Genomic DNA, 26581 nt, shown 5'->3' with positions numbered 1-26581 from the left:
TTCTTTTTGTTTTTAAAAAATGGTGAAAACAACTTTCACTTATTCTCTATAAATAGTTCTTTATTTTATTTTAAAAAAATATTTTTTGAGAACAACGATCAAACAGTGTTAAAATTTTTAAAAAATATTTTTCTATTTTTAAAAATAAAAAACTATTTTTAAATCACACAACTAAACAAGCTCCAATATTTTTAAAAACTTTAATGTAAGTCATTTGGGGGAAAATATGGATTTTTATTTATTTTTTTAAGATGAGAATAGTGTAAATTAGGAGATTTGGAGCATATGATTTAAAGTTTTATTTAATTATTTTTAAAAGTTGAGTAAAGTGGTTTTTACTTGATACATAAAAAAATTCAAAAATTTGTTACTTTTTATTTTTTTTTCAGTAATTTTCTTTTATAAAAGCATCGTACTTTAAAGTTTAAACTTTATTAAGAATAGTTTTTAATTTCAAGATTTGATAAGGTAAAAAGATGTGTCAAATGGGACCTTAATAAGATCTTTGATGTTTGTTTGAAAAGATATGTTAAAGATGAGAGAATGATAATTTACTATGCATAAAAAAATAAAAATAAATAAATAATTTAAGAATTAAGTTTTGTAAAAAAAATTGGAGTTTAATTCGGATGAAAAGCATATAAAATTTTAAATTATTTTATTATAAAAGTGCTTCAAAATCTTTTTTTTTATTATTATTATAAATAAAATAAAATAAAATAAAACACAATTAAAATTAATAAGAAACCTGCCTATTTTTAAATTACTTTTATCAAAATAAAATTATGATAAGAACCTATTCTTCGTAATAGAAAATTTAAGAAGAATAAATTTTGAATTTAGGTGGAATAAATTTCCTATTATATGTATCCCTTCTGTTTTACTTCGAAATATGAACATGGAAATAGTTGAAATATTTATTTGATTGAAAAAGTATTATTCATATAATATATTATTTCACTAAAATACAATGAAAGTTCAAAATGAAAAATAATTAAAAAAAAAAAAAAACACTTTGCTAAACTATCTATAAAACAATTGAATCAATAACACCTCTAGATTGCACTTCTTTCCTGTATTACAAGTGAAAGAGAAAATGTAAAAATTATCATTAAAACAGTTCAACTAAAACTTATTTTATTCATATGAATTATATCCCCTATATATGAAAGAATTTTTTCATTATTCCTCGCTAATAATAGTGGAATGGACAATGTAAAGTCAAAAAATGATTCTAACCCGAGAGCATTGATAAACCAATCTCATAATCCACTTATAACAAAACGAGTATAAAAATGTTAAATAAGCACAATAAATATGAAGTAATGAAAATATTTTTTTAATTTTAATTATATTTTAAAATTTTTCTTTCCCTCCTTTTTTTTCTCTCCTTATTTTCTTTGAAATTTTTTAGGAACCAAACATACATTAAATGTAATTTGTGACAAAAACTATTACCCTAATCGATTTGGTATCGATTTTTTCCCTTTTTAGTGTGACACACAAAAACTATTTTTGGGTAACATAGAATAACACCAATGGAAGATATGAATTGGATTAAGAACATTTTTGTTCATTATCCACCTACCCAAGAACTATTCTTGGGTAGAAATAGAATGACACTCTAATGGATGATATTAAAATCCATGATAGTTGGATTGCACATGAAAGGAGAAGTGCATTGATTGAATATTTTGTAGATAACAATGCCCCAATTATTTATTTATTTATTATTTATTTATTTTTTACTTATATTTTACAAATATTTGTGTATAAGTAACCATGTGCAACTACCACTTCTTATTAAATGCACACCAAATCAGGACTGCAGTGTTATTGAAGGCAGCGGTGAACAGCAGACACAAGCAATTGTCTTCGTGGCTCCCGTCTCTTTCTATATTTTAATTGTTCTAACCATTTCAGAAAATCATGGACTTGTGTTGGCTTTTTTTGTGAGTAAAATATGAAAATTAAATAAATAAAATTGAAGTGGGTTTTCTTGTGGAGGGTATAAATTTGATCTCATTTGACTTTATTTTTCTCTTTCTTTGTTTGGATTTTTTTTTAGATGGGTTTTGTCCATTTAAAGACTTCTATTATTCAAATTATTTATAAGTTAGCATATAATTTTCAAAATTTGACATCTTAATTTGGAAAATAATTTTTAATATTCAAATTAATTTATTATTAAATAAATTAAATATTAAAATTTGAATTTATTAGGGTAGTGTAGTTGATTAAGGCAAACACTTGAAAGTATGCTTCCAATAAATAATGAGTTTGAATCCTACCGATGATGATACCTTGAATTTACTCGGTGCTATCTATTGTGAAGCGGTTAACACCTCTTATAAAAAAAAAATTGAATTCATTAGGTTTTGGATGATTGAAATGAGTTTTATTTTATACGTTTTTTTATATAAATTTACATCATTTTTAGAAATTATTTTATTTTTAAAAAATTTCAAATTTCTTCAAATTTGCTAATTTAGATCATTTCTTTTCTTTTAGAAATGGGAGAACCCTTACAAACTTTTTAATCAAGCAAACGTATTTTTGGAATTTATTATAACATGGAATATCATGCAAAAGAAGCACATGCAACTGACTCAGTGTGGGCCCATAAGGTCCAACACTGATCCCCCTCTAAAGGCTGTCAGTGGGCCACTTCAAAGCAGGCTTCAACAAGTGGGCTGGCCCATAACACAAAACCACTTTTGGGTTGGCCCACATTGCTTGAAACTATAACCTTTTGAGATTGGCCTCCATGTGGAGCCCGGTTTGGGCCCTATATCATGTTGGGCCCCACTTGTGGATCATGGTCAGTGGGACGGAAGATTAATTGTCTCACGAAAAATAATCAATTTTACCACATGATTACACGATAATTGGTAATTAAAATCCTAAAAATGTAACTATTTGAGGGTTTAATTTGAAAATTTTAATTAATAATAATAATAATTGATTTAAATTTTCCTTCTTAATTAAGAATATTTACGTTCACATGTTTTTTTATTATAAAAAATAAATATTATATATATAATAATTATAATGAATTAAATGCTTAATCAATTAATTAATTCAAAATATATATATATATATATATATATATATATATATATATATATATATTTAGAATAATAGTATGAGAAAAAAGAAAAAAAGAAAAAAAAGGGGGAGGTGTCGGGGAAGAAAGGTGGGACAATGATATGAGATTTTGAATGACAAAATTTTGAAAAGACGTCATGACCAAGGGTTGAGAATGAGCCACGTGGCAAGATCTAAATATGTTGGCCAACATCGCATGATTAAGAACATGGGTGTGTGTTGTACCGATTACGACATGATTCAAAAGTGGTCACGTGGATAAGTCAACAATTCCACTCATCCATGAGATTATAATATTTTCTAAGTTCACGTATTAGATTTTCTTATAAAATTTAAAAAAAATATTAAAAATATCTTTATAAATATTTTAAATAATAAAGGGATAAATATCATGAAATAGAGATAACTCATAAAAATTATACAAGAAGAATAAAAATACGAGGAAGAATTAGATGACTCGTGATTTAAAGTATGAATACAAGGAATGTGTAAATATGGAATATTTCGAAAATTCAATAATTATATCTAATTCATTCTTTTATAACATTTTCTATGTCATAATGAAATGATTTTCTCTCATCCATGAATGTAAACCTGATTAGTCGGACCGCCCTTCCTTTGACACAACAATTTTCCTATCTTCTGATTGAAACAAGAGATGGGGGCATATGCCATGTGCAATGCATATGAAGTAAAGATGACATCTCATAAACCAGTTATCTTGTAGCTTGGAAATATCCCATTTAGGATAAAAGCCAAGGCGTAGAAACCCTAAAAGAAATATCCCATATGGGAAAAAGGCCAAGATGTTGAAACCTAGACAAATACAATGCATCATGGTCATGTACAAGTGGAAAGTGTGAGTTGGACCACCAAATGTCATCCAAAAAAAATGATCTTATGATGATCGATCATGTTATCGTTTCTTTGTATCTTGCTAATCATCTCAATTTTTTTGTACTTGGGTTGTATCTTGGGAATCATCTCATTTTTTTTTATTTTAAATCTTATCATATTTTATTTAACCAATCAAACATAATGTAAAGTCATTCTATAGGTTGGCCCAAAAGCTTTAGGCCAAAGCCCAGCCCTACTCACGCCAGAGCTCAATACCACCCGGCCCAACCACATTATGGCCAAGTGGGCGAGTTTTTTTTTTAAGTCCTTTTGAAAATTTGGCCCAGCCTACATTCAATGCAATTTCCATATTTTAAGGGGGGGGGGGGGGGGGGGGGAAACTAAAATAGGATAAAAAGAGGTCTCCCAACCTTTGTGAATGGGTAATGTAATTATTTCAAGTTGCCGAAGAGATGCATTTCTTGTTTTTTAAAAATAAAAAATAATAATAACACTTCCATAAAATATAAGTAATCTTGCAATCTATTTGGCAGTGATTATAGGAAACGTTTTTAGTCTATAAAATGAAACTAACGTTAGGAACACAAACACCCGGTGATCATAAGTCATAACTAATTAAAGAATAACTAAAGAACATAAGGAAGTCACCAATTTTCAGTCTTCAACTATAGCCTTGTTTAGGAGAGCTTCTTAAACACTAAAAATAACGGTTTTTAAGAGTATTCGGAAAAGTAGGGAGAAATATGTTTTTTCTTTCAAACTTGGTATGGGAAACTCAATTGAAACGAAATAATAATTACTTCTACTTCTACTTCTACTTCTACTTCTTCTATCGTTAAACAAAGAAGTAAAACACTATCCCAAACAAGGCTTTATGTATCTTTGGCTTCAAAGACGGATCATCTCTAGTCAAGCAACAAATAAAACCGGCTTTGCAAGCAGGTATTTCATGGAAAATTATATGCATGAGAATAATCTATAACTACTGCCAAAAAAACTTGAGGCCTTCTCATTCAATTCAGATTGCTAGTAAATAATGAAGTTCTGATATAACTGAATTCATGCAAAAATGTCTTCAGTAAGAAATGATTTGCTGCTATCAGTAGAAGGATCAGATGGGAATTGAAGTTGCTCATAGTTTAGCTGTCTGGATGCTTCATATAAAGCAATGCCAACACTCACAGAGAGATTCAAACATCTAACATAAGTTTCAACCATTGGGATTCGAATCATACCACCGCCAAGGGCTTCATTCTTGCAGTCAAGCAGAGCTTCAGGTGGTAGCCCACAAGTTTCCGAGCCGAATATGAGCCAATCTCCTTTTCTATAGGAGAAATCCTGAAAGAATATAAAGCAACATGAGATACTCCTGCTTTGCTTTGGATATCATCTTCACGAATATTAAGGTTACATTCGATTCCTAAAAATGTTAATATGAAATTTGATGATGTGTATCTAGAGAACACACACATGACAGAAAGAAAACCAAGAAAGATGGCAATAAAGAGAAACCCATCATCGTTCAATCAGGAAAAATCCTTCATAATTGATGAGACAAAAGGGAGGGGCAACTTACAGAATGAATGTTTGTTCCTCTCTTGGTAAATGCCAACAACCGCTTTTCTCCTTCCTGCACCAAAAGGAGAGAACATATAGAATTTAAGGGAAAGCGCTAGGTGGGCTTCAGAATCCATTATTGAAGATAAGGAAAAACCTGTTGTCTGAAATATTCCCGAAATTCTGCCCACGAGTCATGAACTTTAACAACCACATATCTAGTACAAAAGAGTTAATTGTTGACAGAGTCACAACTTTTTTGTTGCAAGTTAGTTCATAACAATTTGAGTACATAGCAGATATCAAAATTAATAAAACAACTGCAGAAACTATAGTTGGAGATCTAGAAGTTTGAATGAGTCACTGACCCTCTGAAGATTAATTATTAAGAACTCTGCATGTCATGTCAAGCCTGACAGGCAAGCATGTGAACCAGCAATTGTATCATAAATTATAAAAACAGATATTCAACTAAAATCAACAAAATGTTTACTCCCAATTACTAGAGTTCAGGTCAACTACACGAATCCTTCTTTTTCAATCTATCTAAATTTCTAAACCATATATTCTATTGAGCAGACATGTACATATAAAGAATGCCACTCAATGGCTATGAACCTCAGGGCATTAGGAAATGAAACATAGAAAAGAGAAAGCGTACCACACCCTTTAAATTCTAATCACAGTTTATGAAAATAACCTATTGTATAAATAGAACAGATTTGCTAGGATACGGCCAATAATCCAACCCAGCACGCTTCAGTTTTGCATCATCCACCTGAAATCCTAATGGCTGGAGGGATATAAAACTTCAACATTGTTAGAAGTAAATCTAATGTAAGCATCTTAAAAGACAAAAGAAAAGGCATAGAGGGGTGACAAGAGGCAACTTCTACCTCGATTAGGTGCAGTCCAACAGCTGATGCTGCACATGTTCTGGCAATGGTTCCTGTGTTCCCAGGAATCTGCAAAGAACAAGAAAATCTCAGAGCCAGCCTCAAGAAATTGAAGCTGTCGGCAACCCCCAAAAGAAAATGAAAAGTATTGTGACTTTTGGAGTCGCAGAGTTTTAGAATTTACCAAATGATTGTTGTGTAAAATTGGAAAAAATAATAAATTAAATTAAGAAGAATTGTGAGAAAGAGGAAGTTACAAAAGTGGGAAAAACACGTACACTTCATTCTTTAAAAATTTAAGCAATAACCTATTCAATTGTTTACTTCCAATGTACCAAACTGAATTAACAAAGGGATGGACACAAACCCCAACAAATTGGGTACACTAATCACCAAAATCCAACCAAGTGGCATTTCTAGTTAATATTCTTGTTCTTTTTTACAGTGGTACCATTCTTTTTATCAAATCAGTTACTTGCGTTGTCCAGAGAAGACGTGTTTAACACTGCATCCAATGGGTTATGGAGATTTGATGCCTTTTGCCATTATGGACAGGAGACAATCTAAAAGGAGACAAATTAAGTTTAAGGACACAGGTTCCTAATGTGAAAGAAATGTGTCCACAAGGTTGAATGGGGGCTAGTTATCATCGAGACTCTGAAATTGCTAAGCTGAAATTGCTAAGCTATATTGTTTAAGAAATCCATCAACCTAATCTGAAATAAGGATAAGTCCAGCCTCTTTCCTGGAAAATGGAATCCCAAAAAATATAAGACAAACTTTCCTATCAAAAAAAATATAAGACAAACCATTTTCCATCACTTCAAAAAAGTCCAGCACTCTCATCACAATAGGCTACATGGTATTGCTCCAGAATGGGAGTTTTCCAGGGTTTGTTGTCAACACCATTTCTAAAGCAAACTATGTTACCTACTGTTTCCTTAAAAATTTATAATCACTCGTTTTTTTCCCATCATTTCCCCATTCTTAGATACCAATTTTCTGCTCCATGAAGTGCTACACCAAAAGTCCTAATCTTATCCATGTTCATGTTTCATATTCATCAAAAGATTTGAAATTTCGGACAGATGCACATTGCACACTCATGTAACACACATATAACACATCAACAAAACACTATAACCATCCATGACAATTCTGCTATAACGGGTCTCGATTTCCAGAAAAACGTATAACCTTTTCCACCCAACACACCTGGTTTCAGATATATAGATGCGCAAATTCTCATATACACCTAGTCACATCTTCTACAAAACTCATAATTTTGAATACATACATAAACACGCTTAAGCATAAATATAACGACACATTAACAACATACCCTCAAACAATTCTGCTATGAAGGATCTTAATTTCTACTATGTATATGTAAGAGATCATCTGAAAAACATAATTCAGTACCAAAACCCCACTTCAATCACCAATAATATCACTTGCCACTCAGAAAACCCAATTGAAACAAATTCAATTACCAGCTTTTCGGTATCATTACCTGAGGAGAAACCAAAACCACCTGAAGAAGCCTGTTATTGGAGATTTCAGCAACTCTCTCACCAGCACCATTAGGCAATGAACTGTCACTGCCTCTTTTAGCTGCACCCACAAAAAAGATACAGAAATTAAGCTAAAAAAATGGTAAAATCCCTACTATGAAGAAGGTTATGCGGGTTTAATTCTACGAAAGAGAAAGAAAGCAAAAGGGAGCAAAGAGGAAAATATGGAGTACAGAGAGAGCAACTGGGATAGAAGCGGTTTCTGTGGACTTGGTGGAGGAAAAATGGGCGAAAGAGAGAGACCCTTGTACGGAAATGAAAAGGGGCTATGGCGTTTAGGGTTTTGAGACTGGTGGAATCCATTCCAGGCGTCTGTCTCCGCCGCTGCCGGTGGTGGGTGTGGAGCAGCGGAGGTGGCTGTGGGTTTTGGATTTGAGGTTGCTGTTATATCCTAATGTTAGAATTAGAAATGACTCCTTATCGTAGACTCTCTTTTTCTTTCTCCCTCCTTTTTTCCACCTTTTTTATTTTCCCTTTTTTTTTAAATAAATTAACATGTTATGTGCAGTTTTTAAAATTTTTTTGTAGAATTCATGCCAGATAGTTTTTATAATTAACCCGGAGTAATACGAGTTCGCAAGCTTTAATTGATTTGTTAAGGACATTCAATCAACCAAATTAATTAGAATCAGAGGTGACAATTTATGTTGGTGGGTCGTGTTCGTATCATGTCAAAACTTATGTATTCTACAACATGACTCAACCCAAACCGTATTTGTGACTCAATTGACTTATTTATTAAAAAATAAATGTAAAATGAAGCAAGTTTAAAATAAATTGAAGGAAGTAATTAAGTTAATAGTGGGATTACTAGATGGATTAATTTGGGGTTAAATTCATATTATAAAGGTTGACCCAAAACTTATTTATTAAACAAGTTTATGTAGGTTAAAACAAATTTGATTCAAACTCATTTATATTCAATAAAAACTTGTGAAAAAATGTATTAAGAGCACGTTGTGTCCATGAATCATGTCAAACTTTGTCATCTTATATGAAATATAAAATTTTGGTCATTGTATTTTTAATTAGAAGTTTAAGTCATGGTAAAATTATGATTTTTTAGGGATAAAAAAGTTATCATTGGGAGGAGTAATATTAGTGTTATTTATCCTCAAATAATCAATATTCTTATAAATGTAAGCATTTTTTAAAATAAATTATGGCAAAACTGTAATAATATAACTTTTACATTATAACAATCATCTATTGTGAGACAATAATCATAGAAAGTGTTTATAATTTTTTAATATCTTAAAGACAAAATTTTTTAAGTGTTATAAAAGTTAAAAACACTTCCTAAAATCACTTTTAAAATTATTAACAAACACATCTTCTTTCTCTTGCAAAATAATATAAGTGATTTTTTTTAATACCATAAATGATTTTAAAAATTTTAAAAAGTATTTCATAAAATTTGTCAAATACTTATTATTAACTTTTTAAGGTAAAAAATGTTTTCTAAACTCGTTGTCAAATGAACTCTAAGTAATTTTAAAATTTTTTGAAAGTGTTTTATAAATTTTACTAAACACTTCCGATTTGATAATAAGTCTAAAAGACACGTTTAACCTTTTTGATACTTGAAAATTTTTATATTTCAAATATTAAAATAGTAAAAAAAAACTTTATAAAATCACTATAAAAAAGTAAAAAAATAAAAACACATTTGACAGTGATCCTATAAAATGTTTCTAATTTTTATAATACTTGAAAATAAAAATTTTCAAGAGTTATAAATGGTATAAACATTTTTTAAAATCACAATTAAACGCATTTGAGTGCATTTGATAATGATTTTAGCAAACCTTTATAGTATTTATAATAATTGAAGGATAAAAAAAATTAAAGTGCTTGAGAAATATTGTAAATGCTTCCTAAAAATACTATGAAACACACTCAATATTTGTTCAAAAACATTTTTTTTAATTAATAATGTGTTTGACAGTAATTTTATGAAATGTCATTAATATTTTTAATAATTAAATGATAAAAATTTTAAAGTGTTAAAAATATTAAAAACACTTTTTATAATCACTATCGAACAGACTCTTATAAATATTTATTAAAATCACTATCAAATGAACTCTTAAAATCAAAGTATAATTAATAAAATTAGCTATAAACCTACAATAACATTACAACTATTAACCTTAAAAAATTTTGCTTTATTGATGATGCCATTCAAATTTGCATAATAAAACCCAAAACATTTTAGGAATCACTTTGTCTTGAGATCTTATTTGTCATACAAAGCAAATGACATGTCTAAGAGAGTGTTTAATAGTAATTTTATAAAACGTTTTTAACTTTAAGCGTTTGATAAAATTTGGGAAACGCATTTAAAAATAAAAAAAATACTTATAGTATTAAAAAATTATTTATAATGTTTTATGAAAAATATTTTATAGATGATTCTCTTAAAAATATTCGTAGAGAAAACACTTTTATTAAAAACACGGTCAAACACATTTTAATGTTTTATTATTATTCATGAAGGGGTAAAATGTTATTTAAAAAAGAAGAGGGTCCTTTTAAAATATTATAAATTACTGGTCCAATTTTACTATTTTCATAAAGTTTAGTGGCAAAACAGAAAATTCATCTATGTATAAAATGCCCCACCCAATACACCTAATTCGCCCTTCGCTCCAGCGCGATTCGCGATCTCTGGTTTAGGGTTTCGTCAATTTCACCGACCAGAAGGTGGAGATTTACGATCAGGTAACTCTTTTGATACGTGTTTCGCTTCATCGTTTCTTTGTTTGGTTGCCAAGAAACCACTGGAAAATAATTGAAAACCCCGGAATCTCATAGCAGCCAATGTGAAATTCCGTCCTTTTTTCGCCTGTTATTTTACTAAGGTTTCTCGGGAACCGAACCGGATTAGGGCTCGTGGATGCGGGTAAGTTGGTGTGAATTGGTGGTTTTATATGTTGGGCTCTGGATATTTCTAGGTAATTGATTTCCATTTTGGGGTTTGTTCATGGAGTTAGGTATGCGGTTATTATTATTATTGTTATTTATTTTTTGGGGTTTCAATTCAACTGGTTTCATCTCTTGGCCTTGGCAGATTTTGTACTTGGTTATTGTGTGAAATTTTTTGAAGAATTAAACTTCCTTGAAACCAATATGCCCCTTTATTTTGGTTTTCAAGATAATAGACAATTTATTTATGTATGCCCACTGCAGCCGGGACAAGGTTTTATGGTTACTTGTTATTGAATTTTATTTTTTGGATAGCCAGTTGGTTGTTGTTGATACAAACTGGTAGTTTGAAGAAATCAACTTTTAGATGATTGAATTAAGTTTAGGGTTTCGTTGAGTTTTTTCCTTTTGAATTTTTTAGGTTTTAATCCAATTACCTTTGACACTGAATCTGGATGGGGCTGATTTTATCTAGTTGTGGTATGAGAATTTTCCCAGAATTGGATTTTCTAGATATCAATATATTCATTTCTTTTGGGTTTTGCGAAATAGAAACTATCAGCTCAGTTGAGCCCACTGCACTGTCATGTTTCTTTTAAGAACGAAAAAGAAAAAAAAGAATATGTGGGATTTCATTTTCATTTTTCTTTCTTCTATTTTTCCATAGTTCTCTTGGAAGACAATCTAGAGGTGTAGGATTGAGATGGCTAGAAATCTACTTTTGTGTAAAGGATTTGGATTTTTTTCCCTGAGTACATTAAATCTTGCCTAGTGGAAATGCATGAGTATTTTTCCTAAGATGAATTTTAAATATTCTGCAATGATTTGCGGGGTTTAGAATTGAGAGTACTGCTCAAAGGAACATATACTGGACCCCAACACATGTTTAAGAATAACATGTCCTTCCTATAATGATTTTTCTAGAATTGCATGAAACAAACAAGGGAAAGAAATTTATGGTCCTGGTCCTTTGGGGATGTTTCATGCAGAAATTGTGATAGGGTAAGGAAACAAGCATTAGATTTTTTCCCACAAGTTGATTTTTGAGTGGAAGAAATCATAGTGGGCCAGGACCATGAAATATTTTTGCCCAGAATAATAATTATTGCTTGTGCTGTTCTCCTCGGTCATGGACTGAATTGTCCCGAAGGTGAACAGTGCACAAAGTTTCCTTGAGTTGCATGACTTAATTTACTAAATTAAAATCATGCAGCATTATTGGGAACATTAGGTTGAAAATATCAACTGCCCAAGTCAATTGATACACAGGAAAAATGTGGGTCCACACTGTTCTTTCATTATTGATACAAAGTTAAAGAAGATTAATGTTGCCACTTCCAGCTCAGTATTTAAATGCTTTGCTTGTTGAGGCAAATATGTCACTTAGTCAAATACCTGGTTCCATAACCAGTGTTTTCTTTCTGAATGGGTCGAGATTTAATATATGATGTTTTCCCTTTTTGATTCCAATAAGTTATGAGGCACAGTTATGCTACATGGGTGTAGTTTTTGGAATTGGTTTGTTGTGTCAGGGGAGCTGACTGTTGTTTTACTCTCCCCCTTTCAATTGTTTTCCTTGTGCTGTTTTTTTCTTGGTTCATGTAACTAATTGGTCAATAGTGGTTTTCCTCTCATAGGAGGCATCAAAGCATTAGAATATTTGTACTGGCAGTTATGTTCAGCCTGTACGTACAGTAGTTTTGTTCTGAAAATATTGTAGGAGATGCAATTATTTTATTTTGAAGAAATGTCTGTTCAGTAAATGGTATAACTTGCGCCTTTCTTGGATGAATTAAAGTTTCCCCAATGTTTGTTTTCTTGCTTTTTCCAATTTAAACTTTTTTCATGAGTTTTATAGCTGTTATTTTCATTGACATATGCTTTGTTGTATTAAATTAATAATGTCTATACTTTCCCCACCCTAAGGCCATTCACTATTTACTCTTCTGATGCTCGCAAATTAACATAAAATTTTTCTAGAACTAGATTAATGAGACCACCATTTTTTCCTGCTCATTAGCTGTTAAAATTAACATATATTAACTTTCAATTAAAATTGTGTTACTTTAATGCATGCTAGTTTATCCTCTTTTCTGATTTTGAGAATTAAGGAATGCTAATTAATCAAAGTCACAGAGATCAAACGTATAGTTCCATTTCAATGTCTAAATAGCTTGTAAGATTGCTTGTCAGACAGTGGATTTCCGTAAGCAGCCTAAACGCGCTTGGGTTTACAATGGAGAAAGGAGCGGCTCCTAGCCTATTCGTTAATGATGGTTCATTTATGGAGAGATTCAAACAGCTTCAGCAAGAGAACGAGAAGGAGAAGGGGAAGGGTGCCAAATTGGAGGAGCCTAAACAGCGCATGGTTGTGCCAGCAACCTCAACTCCTAATTCAATCCCTAGTAAAACCAACAATGTATCTAAGACTAATGGCACCCGCAAAACTCCCCTGGCTGCACCAAATGGCAAGCTTGCCTTCAGCTTGAAACAAAAGTCAAAGCTTGTGCCACCTCCTGTTAAGTTAGGTGCAGATGAGGATGAAGAAGAAACCGATGCTGGAAATTTGTCCAGTGATGCACCAATGAAACGACAGAAGTTGGGTCAAAAAGATTCCTCTGAGCATCCATCACCACAAGTAGATGTTGGTAATTACTGCCTATATGAATATCCTTTTATCTGGTTGGGTTGGAACAGAAGGGTTGTGCAGGTCTTTTGGTTCTCTCTTTGAGCCACAAAACTGGAAGAGAGATTCCCAATTTAAACATCCATGTTCATTGTATCAATAGCACTTTTCTACTGCTGTTGGAGTATATATAGTTTCCCTACACACCTCATCTCATGCACATATGATACAAATACGAATAAACCCATAGGTACATGCTGCAATAGTTAATTTTTTTTTTTTCAGCCTTGTATCTTTTACAGTTAGGCTTGCACCTAGTAGCATCAAATGATCATGTTTTCCATGCAAATTTCTTTACCTTGCATGGTTGGATTGGCTTTGTACTAGGGTTCTTTTAAAACCGATAAAGTCAGATTCAAGATCTTTGCCATATATATTCTTTTACTTACTTTTTCCTTGACTGATATTCTTGTCAATTATTTTTACATTGTTTTTACATCTTTTTGTTTAAGTTAATGTAAGATTTTATTGGACTGAAGACTATTACCCTTAATATCTGGTTGTTGCTTGGTCATTGTTACATCTCAACTACCATGCTTGCATTTATTCACTTTAAAATTGCCCTCTTTCTTCAAGAGGAGAAGGCTGTTCCATTGCCTATATTGTAGGCCTCATTGGACATAAGTTGTCCTATTTATCTCATGGATTGTTATTGAACATGTATTTATTTTAATTTAGTTACAAATAATTGGTTGGCTCAGACACAAAACACCTTAGGAGCTGCCCTGGTGGTTATAGAGTGTTAACCCTGGGTTATAGTAGTTCTAATAGTCTGAGGCAATTCCTTGTTAAAACGGTCTCTCTTCTCCTTTATAAAACAGTTTCTCCTGTCATGGAAACAAAAGTTTGTTCTCTTCATTAAGGACACTGTTATTCAGGAACTCCTCTAGGTCTATATCTTCTCTGCTCTTGAACTGGTGGATAAAGAGAACAAAACATTCTTGAATTTTCCATCTCATGAATGCAGCTTATTCCTTAAGTCCCTATCAACATTGGTGGGAAGAGATGTTCAATGAAAGATTTGGAAAATGTGGCACGCCTGCTACAAGAGTTATTTGCATTCCCTTGTTCATGCTCTCGGTATTAATCAGTTCTTTAAGTGACATGCAGCACCACCTTCCCCAAGTGATCCTGCAGTGAAGAAAGTTGCAGACAAACTTGCAAGTTTTGTGGCAAAAAATGGAAGACAATTTGAAGATGTTACTCGTCAAAGAAATCCTGGAGATACCCCTTTTAAGTATGTTTTGTCTTGCCAAGTTATTTTTAATTATCACATGCTTTCTTGATTTCTACCTGTCACAGTAGGTTCCTACTTGCCTGGGTAATTTTTGAAATGCATAAGAACCTGTGTCTCCCTCGTTTTGAACTGGTGGACCATCAGTATCCACAAGTTCATTTCATAAAAGTTTTCTGATGTTTTCCAGCTTCTTCACATGTGATTATTACTATATGCAACTTGTCACTCTTGCCCCTGCTCTCTCTATCTCTATATCAACTGTTGGTTCTAAACATTTGTGTAAGCTTGGGATACATAATTTTTTGCCTGAAGTCTCCATATTTTAGCATTTTTTCGTTAAAAAACCTTTTTGGCTTGGGAAGGAGGGCTGTCCTTTTATGATTATGAGAGGGAATGAGAACTGTATTAGGACTTTGGGAGATTGAAAGTGAAAATTTTAATGTTATTTAATGTGGAGACTCTGTAAAATGTTAATTAATCTGGAATGTTAGCATGTTGTGTTTCAATTGCTGGTTTCAATTTTCACATGAAAATTCTGTACCAAAGCTGCTTGATTTTCATTCTCTTTTTTTCTTTTTTGTTTTTTGGGAGGTGAACTTAAGTGGAAGTTTCTATATGGTCATATAGATTTGTAGTTCCTCTTAGACCCAATGCCATATAATTTCTGTCTTTTGATTGATAGTTTTTGTACCTTAAAAAAGGATATGGGCATTACAATTCCCATTTACATTAGGGTTTTTGTTGGTTTTTCCCTATGAAACTTCTATTGTGTTATCTTAATTATATATATTTGGTGTTTGTTCTTATTTACAGATTTTTATTCGATGAGGGATGCGCAGATTACAAATACTATGAATATCGGCTTGCTGAAGAGGAAAAGACTCTTTCACAGACTAGGGATTCCCAGACATCACAGAGTGGTGGTACTTCCATCTCTTCATTTTATGTTACCCTAGTCTGAAACTACTTTTTGGTGATACTCATCCATGTGAGTTTGAAATATTGATTTGGAGGGGAAATAACCACAACCATTTTTGTGAACATTAATGTTTGTTCTGTATGTAACACACCAGCAGAAAATAAGTGTTGAGAAAAGTGAGATAGATGCTAAAACATACATCTTAGATCAAAATAGTTTTGAGATGCCATGCACCCTAATCAAAATGACTCTACAATGGTCATATGTTAAATAGTGAGCTGGAGGACACTATCAATATCTGAAAATTAAAGTGTAAAGTGAAGCGATAATTTACTAATTGTATTTGAATTTTAGAAGTTGTTAATTACTATGGGATGGTTCCTGGAATTGTATATGAGGTTTTAATTGTGATTATCCTTCACATGCTATATTGTTTTTTGTTCAAGGTTGGCAATGGTCCTTTTTGTTTTAATTGGAGTTTCCCTTGTTGCCCTAATTATTTTTTAATTTTGATCTTGAATCTGCTTCTCCAGAGTTTTGTTAATGTTTGTAACTGGTTTTACAGATGGATGTGTTCATGATGTCATTTCTATCTATTTATTTTTGAGCTCTTGAAACCATGACATGTTTGAATTTACTATTTCTGATAAGATTCAAAACTTTTGGAGTGTCTCACTTCCAGGCCCTCATTTCTTGATTTGTTGTTCACATTTTTAGTACAGTAGCTGGTCCTGCAAAGCTAATTGAAGAATTATCCTTTTTGTTTGGTTATGAAAAAGTTGACAATTATTGATGTTTTTGTTCTCTCTTGTTTCCTCTTTTCTTTACCTATCTAAAAAATGTTTTTGTTCTCTCTTTTTCTTTCCTATTTTTAGAATAAAAAAGTTATTTATGGGCCTCTATTGTATAGGTGGTACAAGCACTTCAGCTCCTAAATCAACTAGTGGTTCTCAAAGGTCAGTTCAGCAGCGATCTAATTATCAAATCCCAACCTCAGCTTTATATGAAGCCACTGAGGACACTAGGGCTTCGGGTAGTTCTGTTCAAGCAGCATTGGCTGGAAGAGCTGGTTATGGTATATACCGATATTTTCCTGTTTGTTTTCCATTGGTGAAAGTTTATTCTGTTGACAATCTAGGTTGCGTAGTTATGGTCATGTTTTAGGTGTCTTTATCGGTATTTGTTGACACATGATTCACACAAGCCAAAATTTTAGGAAATCACAACATTTGAAAATATTGGAAACCCCACATTTGTGCTTGTTTTGAGACATTTGTAGGTTCTCTTCTAGAATCTTTGTCCTATAGGACATCTAAGCAATTTTTTTCTTCTTATTTATTTGTTTATTTTTACTACATATGTTAGGTAATGAAGTTACCGTGGCCAAATGGGTCCATTAAACCATAATCTCATTGGCTTAAATTAGCATTGATTTAGCACTTGTTTTCCCTTGATCTATTTTATTTCTCTTTTGCTTTTTATTTTTGTTTTTACCTTTATTTATTTATTTTCTGTGCTTGGTGTGGGTGGGGGGTTGGGGAAGGGTTGAGAACTGAATTTCAGAAGCCTTAAAGTGTGTCTCTTGAAATTAAGAGAAATGAATTTGGAAAAAATGACTTTGCTTCTTTCCTCCTTATAAGGGACTCCTTTCTGTTTGTTTTAGAGCCAAGAGTTCATAGACATTTCTTAAAATAGATAATTTAAGTCGTGGCTTTCTTTTGACCTTATATCATCACATAGACTTGTTATATTTGTAATTTTGTCTATAATATCTTACAGGTGTTATATTTCCATATTTTGCATGTCAGTAATCATAATAATATTTCAATTAAATGATGGATATACTTTCAGTCACTTGGCACTTGGTTGTGTATATTGTTATTATGTATGCTTCTGCTTGTAGGTGAATCTAGTGCACCAACAGGTGCAGATCCTATAGCAATGATGGAGTTTTACATGAAGAAAGCGGCGCAGGAAGAGAGGAGGAGGCAGCCTAAGCAGTCAAAAGATGAAATGCCTCCGCCTGCTTCTCTTCAAAGTTTGTATCTGTTCTTTAAATTATATGTCCCCTTGGGATACTAGAAACATTTTTTTTTTGCCTTTACCAGGCCCAAAACATAAACAATTTAACTCTTCAACCTGCCCTTGTATGGCACATTTTCTCAAATTTTTGGCTCCAGCTCCTGGGAAGAAAGGTCATCACATGGGTGACTATATCCCTCAAGAAGAGCTTGAAAAGTTCTTGTCTACCTGCAATGATGCGGCTGCGCAGAAAGCTGCTAGAGAGGCTGCAGAAAGGGCAAAAATCCAGGCTGACAATGTTGGGCATAAACTCCTGTCTAAAATGGGTTGGAAAGAAGGTTCTACACCCCCTCCACTCTCTCTCTCTCTCTCTCTCTCTCGATCGCTCGTACAAATATGATTCCTGTTGTTTGGGAAATTGTGATTGACCTTTTAGTTGGTTGATAATATATAGATATTTGAATATGCTGCTAGTTTGTCATTTCTGGATTGCAGGTGAGGGTTTGGGGAGCTCTAGAAATGGTATTGCAGATCCAATCATGGCTGGAAATGTGAAGTTGGACAACTTGGGGGTTGGTGCTCAACAGCCTGGTGAGGTAACTGCTGATGATGACATATATGAACAGTACAAGAAGCGGATGATGCTTGGTTATCGTTACAGACCAAACCCTCTGGTATAACCTATACTCCATGACCTTTTCTCCATCCATCTGTTTTTGTTGTTGTGGCGATTTATCAACTAAATTTTGATATTTGGAAGCCTGAGCTTGTGTTTGTTTAGTTAATAAAGGTTACCTATATTTGCTTTTTTATAAATTTTAATCTTGCTTTCTTGGTCTCTTTTACAGAACAATCCCCGAAAGGCATACTACTGAGGGACTTTCTTTTGTAAGCAATTTACTTCTCAGGATTGAACTAAAGAAATAAGTTGAAGTGAAACTACTCGTTATATATGGGAAAAAGGAAAAATGGATTGGTATCGCATGAATGAGTGGAGCAAGTTTATCTGGAGCTTTTGTTTTTGTTGTTTTTTTTTCTTTTTTCTTTTTTAATGTGAATTCAGTGTTTATTAGCAAATTATTTAGAGGACTGTCTTTTAAGGGTACCTTTCCTTTTTTTGGTAATCTTGTTCCTTGTGTGATTGGAATTTCATTGTACCTGCTTGATTAGTATATTTTTTTTAAGTTAGTCAGATCTCATAATAAAAAAACATGTACTTTGAAATTGTGGAAGTTGTTTCCAATAGTAAGGGTATGAAGCAAAAAGCCTAAAATGTTAAAAAAAAATAAAAAAATTTCTCATGTCTGAGCACATGGCCTAGAAAATCATAGTCCATACATTGGGCTTTCCTGGTGCATGCACTGCTTCACACCTTATTCTACTACCTTTGGACCCAACTAACTCCATTGAATCTGGTCTCTCAAATTGACATCAACGAGGAAGTTCCAGGATTAGATGCAATTAGGGCAGCACAGACCTTTTAATAAACATACTGATAAAACTAGACATGGTCATGGATTTTTGGTCTAAAGGTGTCTAGGCCTTTCTTCTCTAGGTTTGTGAAATGGCTAGGAACTGGATATGGCAGAATTGATGTTAGTGGGTACCTTTCTCTTGGAATGGGTTAAGCTTTACATAGACCATCAATCAGTGTCTGTGAGAGGCTTTGCAGATTGTTTGTGCTTGGAAGTTCAGAGAGGGAGGTTGTTTTTTGTTTTTTCTTTCCTTGTTTTGCCTTTTGGCACATGTTGTATAAGTTGTGTGTACTTTGTTGTGCTCCTTTTAAGGCACTATTAATATATTCTCTTTTATTGCCTGTCAATAAAAAAAAAAGTATTTGTGCTTTATTTATATCTTTGCATCCTCCATAATGTACAAAGGGATCCCCCATCACATGCAGCCTGCGTTCTTATTTATGGTCTACAGACTAAATCAAGCCAAGTTTGGGAACTCTTGTCAGTCTGGTGAAGAAACCCTGTTACAGATTTGATTAGATGAGGTTTGCTAGAGGACCTGATGAGCCAAATTAGTTTTCTTTGCTCCAATAGTTAATAATATATGTAGTTATTGGAGCTCACAGGATTTATCACAGACGATGGTGCAACTGGATTTACCTAATTGGGAAAATTCTTAAAAAAGAGTGGTGTGAGAGAGCAAACTTATTATTTTTTTTGATAGTTAAAATAAGCAAATATATTAAAAGCTTGGGAAGGGCACGCAAAGTATGTGTGTGAATGAAGTTAATGAGGTTAAGTACATTAAGATGCAAGCTTTTCTGTTGATTAATTTACTAGGCTAGCTTTGTGCATATTTCTCAGTATACATCATGATTATTTAGTTTCATTTACTCCCATAAGTGGAGAATCAAGTAGGTAACCTTCAAGCTGACCCAGTTAGTGTGGAATTGGATCTGATTATTTTATTTAGTCTGGTCACCAGAAGCAGAAGTTGAGTCATAATTGTAATGTTCCTAATAACTTCTATGACTTGGGCAGGTAAGGCTCTCCATTCCTTTTGATTCTATCTTCTTTGTGACATTGCTTATTCAATTCTAAGGCCCCATACCTGTTCTGTCGTGCTACACTCAATTATAACAACTGATAGGAATAGAATTGGATGTCAGCCACCTAAAAGCCTGACTTTGATCTTCTATTTGGTGTTATTTTAAAAATTAGATCCTGAAAATCATATTTGATAACCTTCCATGCTGTTATGCTTGCGTGCAGAACGTAGATAGCATGTAGATTGTGATTCTAAATTCTAGTATAATGATAAAAATGCTTTCCTGGCATTTTTTTATATTCCCTGGCATCACACCCTACCTGAACATCTAGACGTGTCCAAGGGCACATAGCTGTGGTCCCAAGTAGTTCACTTCACTAATTCGAGCCGAATTAGGTGCAGAAAATGGCCCTAGTGAATGCCTCCACTTATGAGTTCTTTTGACAATAGGCACTTTATCTTCTCAGCTTCAATATTCCGAGTTTCCTTCTATGGTAGCTAAAGAAAGGAAAGATTGGTATTCAACCTGTGAATTCTTATCACAATACTGACAAAACAAGTATCTAAGTACTGGATGCTACCCTTACCAAATTCCATATCCAAAGAAACAGTCTCCCATAGGAGAGTGATTCTTCTCATAGGGGAACTCTTGTGCTTTCAAGACACACACTTCACCTTTTTTTTTACAAGGAACTATTAGTTATGCTTAAAAGTCAAGTTTTCAGGAAATCATCGAACCAAATACGCCTTTACGTGTCCTTGTTCCCTCCACACAAACAGCTCCAACTTTATTAGACTTTGAATGTGAAAGCTGTCTTTTTATGACTCACTTGTCTTTTACCTTTTGTTGCAAGTGAAGGTTCCTAGAGCATGCATATTATCCTATCAAATGTTTGTGTAATTTGCAGAAAGCTCGCATTCTTTCATCCTTTTTTTCTCTAGTTTAAGAGTCTGTTTGGTTGGGATAACTTTTAACTCCTGTGTTTAGCAGTAGAAGAAGTGGAAGCAAGAGTTTAACTTCTGTATAAACACCCTATGTGTTTAACTTTCAATGCTATAGACGTTAATGTTTAGGTAAGATTCAAGTTCTTTTCATGGGGCTTGAGTACCCTAACAGTATCGATTAATTGAGAACCAAAACAGGATCTAGCATCTAGTATTTTGTGTGAATATAGGATAGGATGCATCATACATTGAGAAGGATGTAACATTAAAAGTTACAACTTACAAGTAGGTTGGACAATAGCTTTTATAGAGTGGCATCGATGCATATAACATGGAATAAACTTAAAAGCTTCTTCCTTCTCTGAGAACAGAGGGAAAAAATTCCCAATACTGAAAACTATGCTTTCAGGGAATGGTACATGGTATATATCTAACTTGTCAATGGGAATGGTACATGGTATATATCTAACTTGTCAATGGGAATATCATTCATCTTTGATTCTAGTCTGCTTACTCATTAGAAAGTTGTTTGTTTAAAAGTAGGGAGGAAGAAAAGAACATATTTTTGATGAAATTTAGTAGCACCAATATTTTAGGCTATTTCCTCTAACATCCAGGCATTTATTTTAGCTGGTGGTAAAGCAAACCTCGGGTGATATGGACTCATCCTTCTCCTTTTTATCTTGCATAACCTATACATTAGAATCACGGATCTGTCCTTTTTATCCTACGTCACTGCATGCATAGAAATTGGGCCCCTTTTATTCATTGTGAGAGATCACTTGGCTGGGCGAACAGCCTAACACTACCCTTTCAAGGTCAGGGCATTTTGATTTGGACAAAGAATTGTCCCACTCCCATCCACTAGGGCGAATTCCCATAGGAGTGCCTCAGCAGGACTTTTAGCTGTACTAGCACAAGTAATTATATAGAAAATCACTGAACCAGATGAAGTTTAAGAGGGGCTTTTTGTTGAATTAAGCTGATTGATATTCATAGATTTGTATGATTAAGAAAAATTCTATGGACCGTCTTATTATTGTACTAAACATTTAATCTGGGTTTTCAATTAAATCTATATTATAATATGTATGCCCATAATTGTAAGTTTATTACTTAATGTAGAGAAGATTCAAGATGCCCAGAGAGAGGAGCATGTCCAGTCAAGCTCTTATCTAAGTAAACAGTTATCATAGGATCCGAGGAGCATGTCCACTCAAGCTCTATCTAATTAAAAAAGTTAATCATAGGATTCGAGGACCATGTCCACTCAAAGCTCTATCTAATTAAACAGTTATCATAGGATTCCAAAAACAATTGCTACCCAACAGCCCCTACTTTTTTGGACAGTCCTTATAAAATAGGGCACTCAAGCCCCATAAATTTACCCAATAATTGAGGGGAGTGTCCTCTTCATAAAGATTTTGTGCCCTAGTTAGTGGCCAAAACATGTCCTCATCTATTACCACACACACACACAAAATAAAAAAGAAAAAGAAAAAGAACATAAAAGAAAAGAAAAAAAAAATGCTTGAAGGATATGAGAACAATTGGGTTATTCTATCTTGATCTAGACAATAGATTCCTTGAGCTACAAATTTGGCTTTGTTTCCACACAAAAAAAGAGAAAGAATAAAGCTCTTATTGGATTCTATAATCTTAATGTGTGTGTGGGGAGAGATTCCCATTAGCACAATAATTCTATTTTCTTAAGCATTGAGAGGATTATTATTAAGGGAACAAGTTTGTGGGGAATGTGCCCCAATAATTAGGGCACAAAAGACCAAGCATTAGGTGGGTGTTACCTGTTGGTGGGTACCTAAACACATTCAACTACCTACTAAAAGGCAAGTTCTTGGTTGGAGGAGGGCACTTTTAAAATTTGCTTTTTGGAAGGTTGTGGGCTTGGCTCTCTTCATTGAGACAACTTCCTAGTGTTATTTTATGCTATTTTATTAATGTTTTTTTATTACAATATCTTATTCCTAATTTTTATGTTTCTATCATAATCAAACTTAAACTTTATCTAGGCCCCATTTTTAGCTAGAAATTTGAATTGAAGTGCACGTTATAATTTTTAAAACACAAATTTTGTATTAAAGATTTTTATCGAATATAAAATATTTTCTTGCATAAATCTAAGTAAGGAATAATGTTTTCTTGAATTTTTTTAATTATTAGTTTTTTTTAACAAGTATATAAACTATTATTAAGTTTTTTAAAAAACTTTTGATTTCTCATAAGTTAATATCTAAGTTTACAAATATCATTCGTGTGTGGATCACTTAAATGTTATAAAATGTTTTAACCTATTTTTAGTAAATATTAATAATTTTTAGATGAAATGGTCAAAATTCAATTTAATACTGGTATTAAAGTAAAAAAAATAGACTTTCTTTTATGAGTACCCTATTTTGGGATAGGGAAATAGGGATAGGTGTGATATCAACCCTATATGTATATATTTTAAATTTACATCTTTTAATAAAAGGTTATATAAAGGAATAATTTCTTTTTTAGTTTCATATCTTTTCTATGAAATATTTGTTAAAAGTTCAATTACATTACCTATACTTTAGTTTTAATTTGATAATATGTTTTATCTCCTCTCTTTAATTATAAAGAAAATTAAAAAACTATTACATTATATTAGAGTTCGGTGATGCGAATTCTATTTGGTTCGATCCGAAAAGCTTGTGGTACGATATATACGATGAGACTATAATATGATATATATATAGCTTTAGGGTTATGATGATTATACTTCTATTATAACCACTTACAACTCTCTCATTTTGTACTAATTTTTTGATACAGTGGATGTCATTATTTTTTATCCGAAATTTTTTTTGTTTAGTTTTTCACGTAAATCTATGTGTTTTTATTCTTTTTTTATTACCTCTTCTCGTTATTGTGTAACAGATTATTAAATTATTTTGGTTAGTTATTAAGCCTCACATGCAATACTATAGCCGATTAAATGCTTTGAATGAATAAAGTGACAAACCACCTTGACCATGACATCGATAGTCAAGAAATTTATTGATTATTTTAATACTCTGATGGGAGTTTATAGGTTTCATAAATTACAATTTCCAATCAAATGTGGCAAACAACAGTTATAAAATTTTGTGATTTAAGTTTATAAATAGGAAAAATATAAATTATTCAATCGACACTTACCGAATATTAAATATGAGTCATTCAAAGCGTACAATAAAATACGAACTTTCATTCTATAAACATATGAAATTTGAGTACAAATAAATATGACCAATGTAAAAAAAAATATATATATTATGACGTAAAATAATGAAACCAAGATATAAATAGATTAGAGTAAAATATAAAATAATGAGATTCGAATTGTACCAAACCAATCAAGTTGTGTGTTTTCGTACCAAAAAAAGTACTCTTCAATAATATAGTCGGGTCCTTATAATTATGAAATAAATCACGATTTTTTTTAGGAGATATTTTCCCATCTAAGGTACGGATTTTTTGGTCATGTAGATGACATGAATCACGTGATAATATAATTAAGACTTCGATTGGGATTTTTTTTTGTTTGTGCTTTTATTAGAGGGAAAATAGAGATAAAAAGTCGAAAATGAAGGAAAATAAATAATAGATTCAAACTCAATAAATTCTTTTTATATGTTTCTTTAAACCCATTTCACTTATTTTCCTAAATTATATAAAAATTAAATAATTTTAAAATATATAAATTTCTAACTAATTTTAATTATATTTGATTTTTTTTTTCCAGTATTTTTCATACAATTAAATATAAGAAAATAATTTTCTTTAACATTTTTTCTTTAATACTTTTCGGAATCAAACAAAACTTTAAAGAAATAAGGAAGAAATGTAAAAAACTTTTTGTATTGAAAACTATTCAAAAGAAAAAAAAGACTTGAAATATACTTAGTTAAGAGTAGATTTGTTATTATCTTGATATTGTACTTCTTTGATTTGTTTTGTGCTTTGTGTTAAACGATCGACAGAGAGATCAAATATGAATGAGAGAGATCAAATAATTTAGAATTAAAAGAAAGACAAGTATGATATTATCAAAGTTTTATTAAAGTCTAGAAATTTTTCATATAAAATACGTCTTTAATAAAAAATTACCTTATTATTACTTTCATATTAAATTGTTTTAAAAGTCATAAATATTTTAATCAAAACTTCCCAAACATTTCATATTTGACGTAAAAATAAGTTTTTGGCTTTTCAAATGTCAATTCAAATTAAAGCGATAGTACAAGTCTTTATGATTTGTATCAGTCTTGATGATTATATCAAGATTCACTCATGTGCAATGATATTAGTTTAAAAATCTTATAATTAAAATCACGAGCTCATGCATGAGTCAAATCTTATAAATGAGAGGCGATTATATTCGCATGATCTTATAGAAGTTAAACCTAATAATGATAGTATCTCATCAAACACAACTTGTATTTCAAATATATGAATTTGAAAAGTTGTAATCAAATTCCTTTAAATAATTGTACAACATAGTACTACAAAAAACTTTTAGAACTCTTGGTAGGTATGATATCGAAGGTATTAATATGATCAAAATATGAAAAATAAAAATAAAATTGACCTAGTCATATTCTTTTAACATCCCATGCATAAAATATTATTAGGAATTTGAGGCTAATCCAAACTATGGTAATCACTCTAGAGGGGGGCGGGTAAATAGGGTGATGGTATCTTTTTCACAAATTTAAATTATGCAAAAATAAGAGACAATTATATGCAAATATATAATAAACAAAATAAACACAATTGCATATAATTTAAAAGAGTTAAGGAAGAGAGAGTGCAAACACGAGAGTTTATAGTGGTTCGGTACTTCCTTGCCTACGTCCATTCTCCTCAACCTCCTAACCGAGTGAGGGTTCCACTATTTTGAAGCTTCAACCAAGCTTCCAATCTCTTTACAATTGGATTATGGTTCCAATTCACCCTCTTGGACTTTTGGCTCCAAGCACCCTTTACACTTCTTAAGAGTTATCTCACTCTTGAACAACCTCTCAAGTGATACCCCCACTTGAGAAAATTCCTCTCAAAGATTTAGAAATAAAATGATCTCTCAAAAATCCTTGTACAAGAACTTTAAGCTCAAATGATACAAGAGAAACTAGGATTGGATAGTGCACTAAAGATATGCAAGTTTTGGAATACTGGTACACTAAAAAATACTCTTCCAAGACTCAAATATAATCAAGAAAGATTTGGGAAGGTTTAGCTTATGAAACAATGAAGTTTGGAGCCTTTTTATAGAAGAAAAAAGTCATACTAGCCGTTGGGGGTTCGACCGGTCGAGTTAGGGGT

General features: G+C 32.1%; 2 protein-coding genes across 5 annotated transcripts; one reads left to right on the top strand and one right to left on the bottom strand.

Moving 5' to 3' along the window:
• Window positions 1-4945: 4945 nt before the first annotated feature.
• LOC117927798 (putative tRNA (cytidine(34)-2'-O)-methyltransferase) lies at window positions 4946-8384 on the bottom strand. Its single transcript, XM_034847482.1, has 7 exons — window positions 8167-8384; window positions 7933-8033; window positions 6420-6488; window positions 6258-6316; window positions 5681-5741; window positions 5543-5596; window positions 4946-5304 (listed from the first exon to the last, which is right to left on the bottom strand). Exons 1-7 carry the CDS (start codon window positions 8294-8296, stop codon window positions 5026-5028), a joined length of 753 nt encoding a protein of 250 aa, XP_034703373.1. The 5' UTR covers window positions 8297-8384; the 3' UTR covers window positions 4946-5025.
• Window positions 8385-10632: 2248 nt separating this feature from the next.
• LOC117929365 (SURP and G-patch domain-containing protein 1-like protein) lies at window positions 10633-18973 on the top strand. 4 transcript variants are annotated; one of them, XM_034849655.1, is made up of 9 exons: window positions 10633-10717; window positions 13115-13569; window positions 14718-14844; window positions 15658-15767; window positions 16674-16838; window positions 17667-17801; window positions 17944-18123; window positions 18281-18459; window positions 18634-18973. In XM_034849655.1, exons 2-9 carry the CDS (start codon window positions 13158-13160, stop codon window positions 18658-18660), a joined length of 1335 nt encoding a protein of 444 aa, XP_034705546.1. In that variant the 5' UTR covers window positions 10633-10717; window positions 13115-13157; the 3' UTR covers window positions 18661-18973. The 4 variants fall into 4 exon arrangements, with proteins under 4 accessions (XP_034705546.1, XP_034705547.1, XP_034705548.1 ...); XM_034849656.1 differs by having other exon boundaries at window positions 10650-10898; XM_034849657.1 differs by having other exon boundaries at window positions 10653-10717; window positions 13119-13569.
• Window positions 18974-26581: the final 7608 nt, after the last annotated feature.

This window comes from Vitis riparia, chromosome 13, assembly GCF_004353265.1.
Source record: "Vitis riparia cultivar Riparia Gloire de Montpellier isolate 1030 chromosome 13, EGFV_Vit.rip_1.0, whole genome shotgun sequence".
In the NCBI taxonomy this organism is placed as follows: Eukaryota; Viridiplantae; Streptophyta; class Magnoliopsida; order Vitales; family Vitaceae; genus Vitis; species Vitis riparia.
The sequence above is the reverse complement of the archived record's forward strand: the minus strand, read 5'-3'. Positions and strand labels throughout refer to the sequence as shown.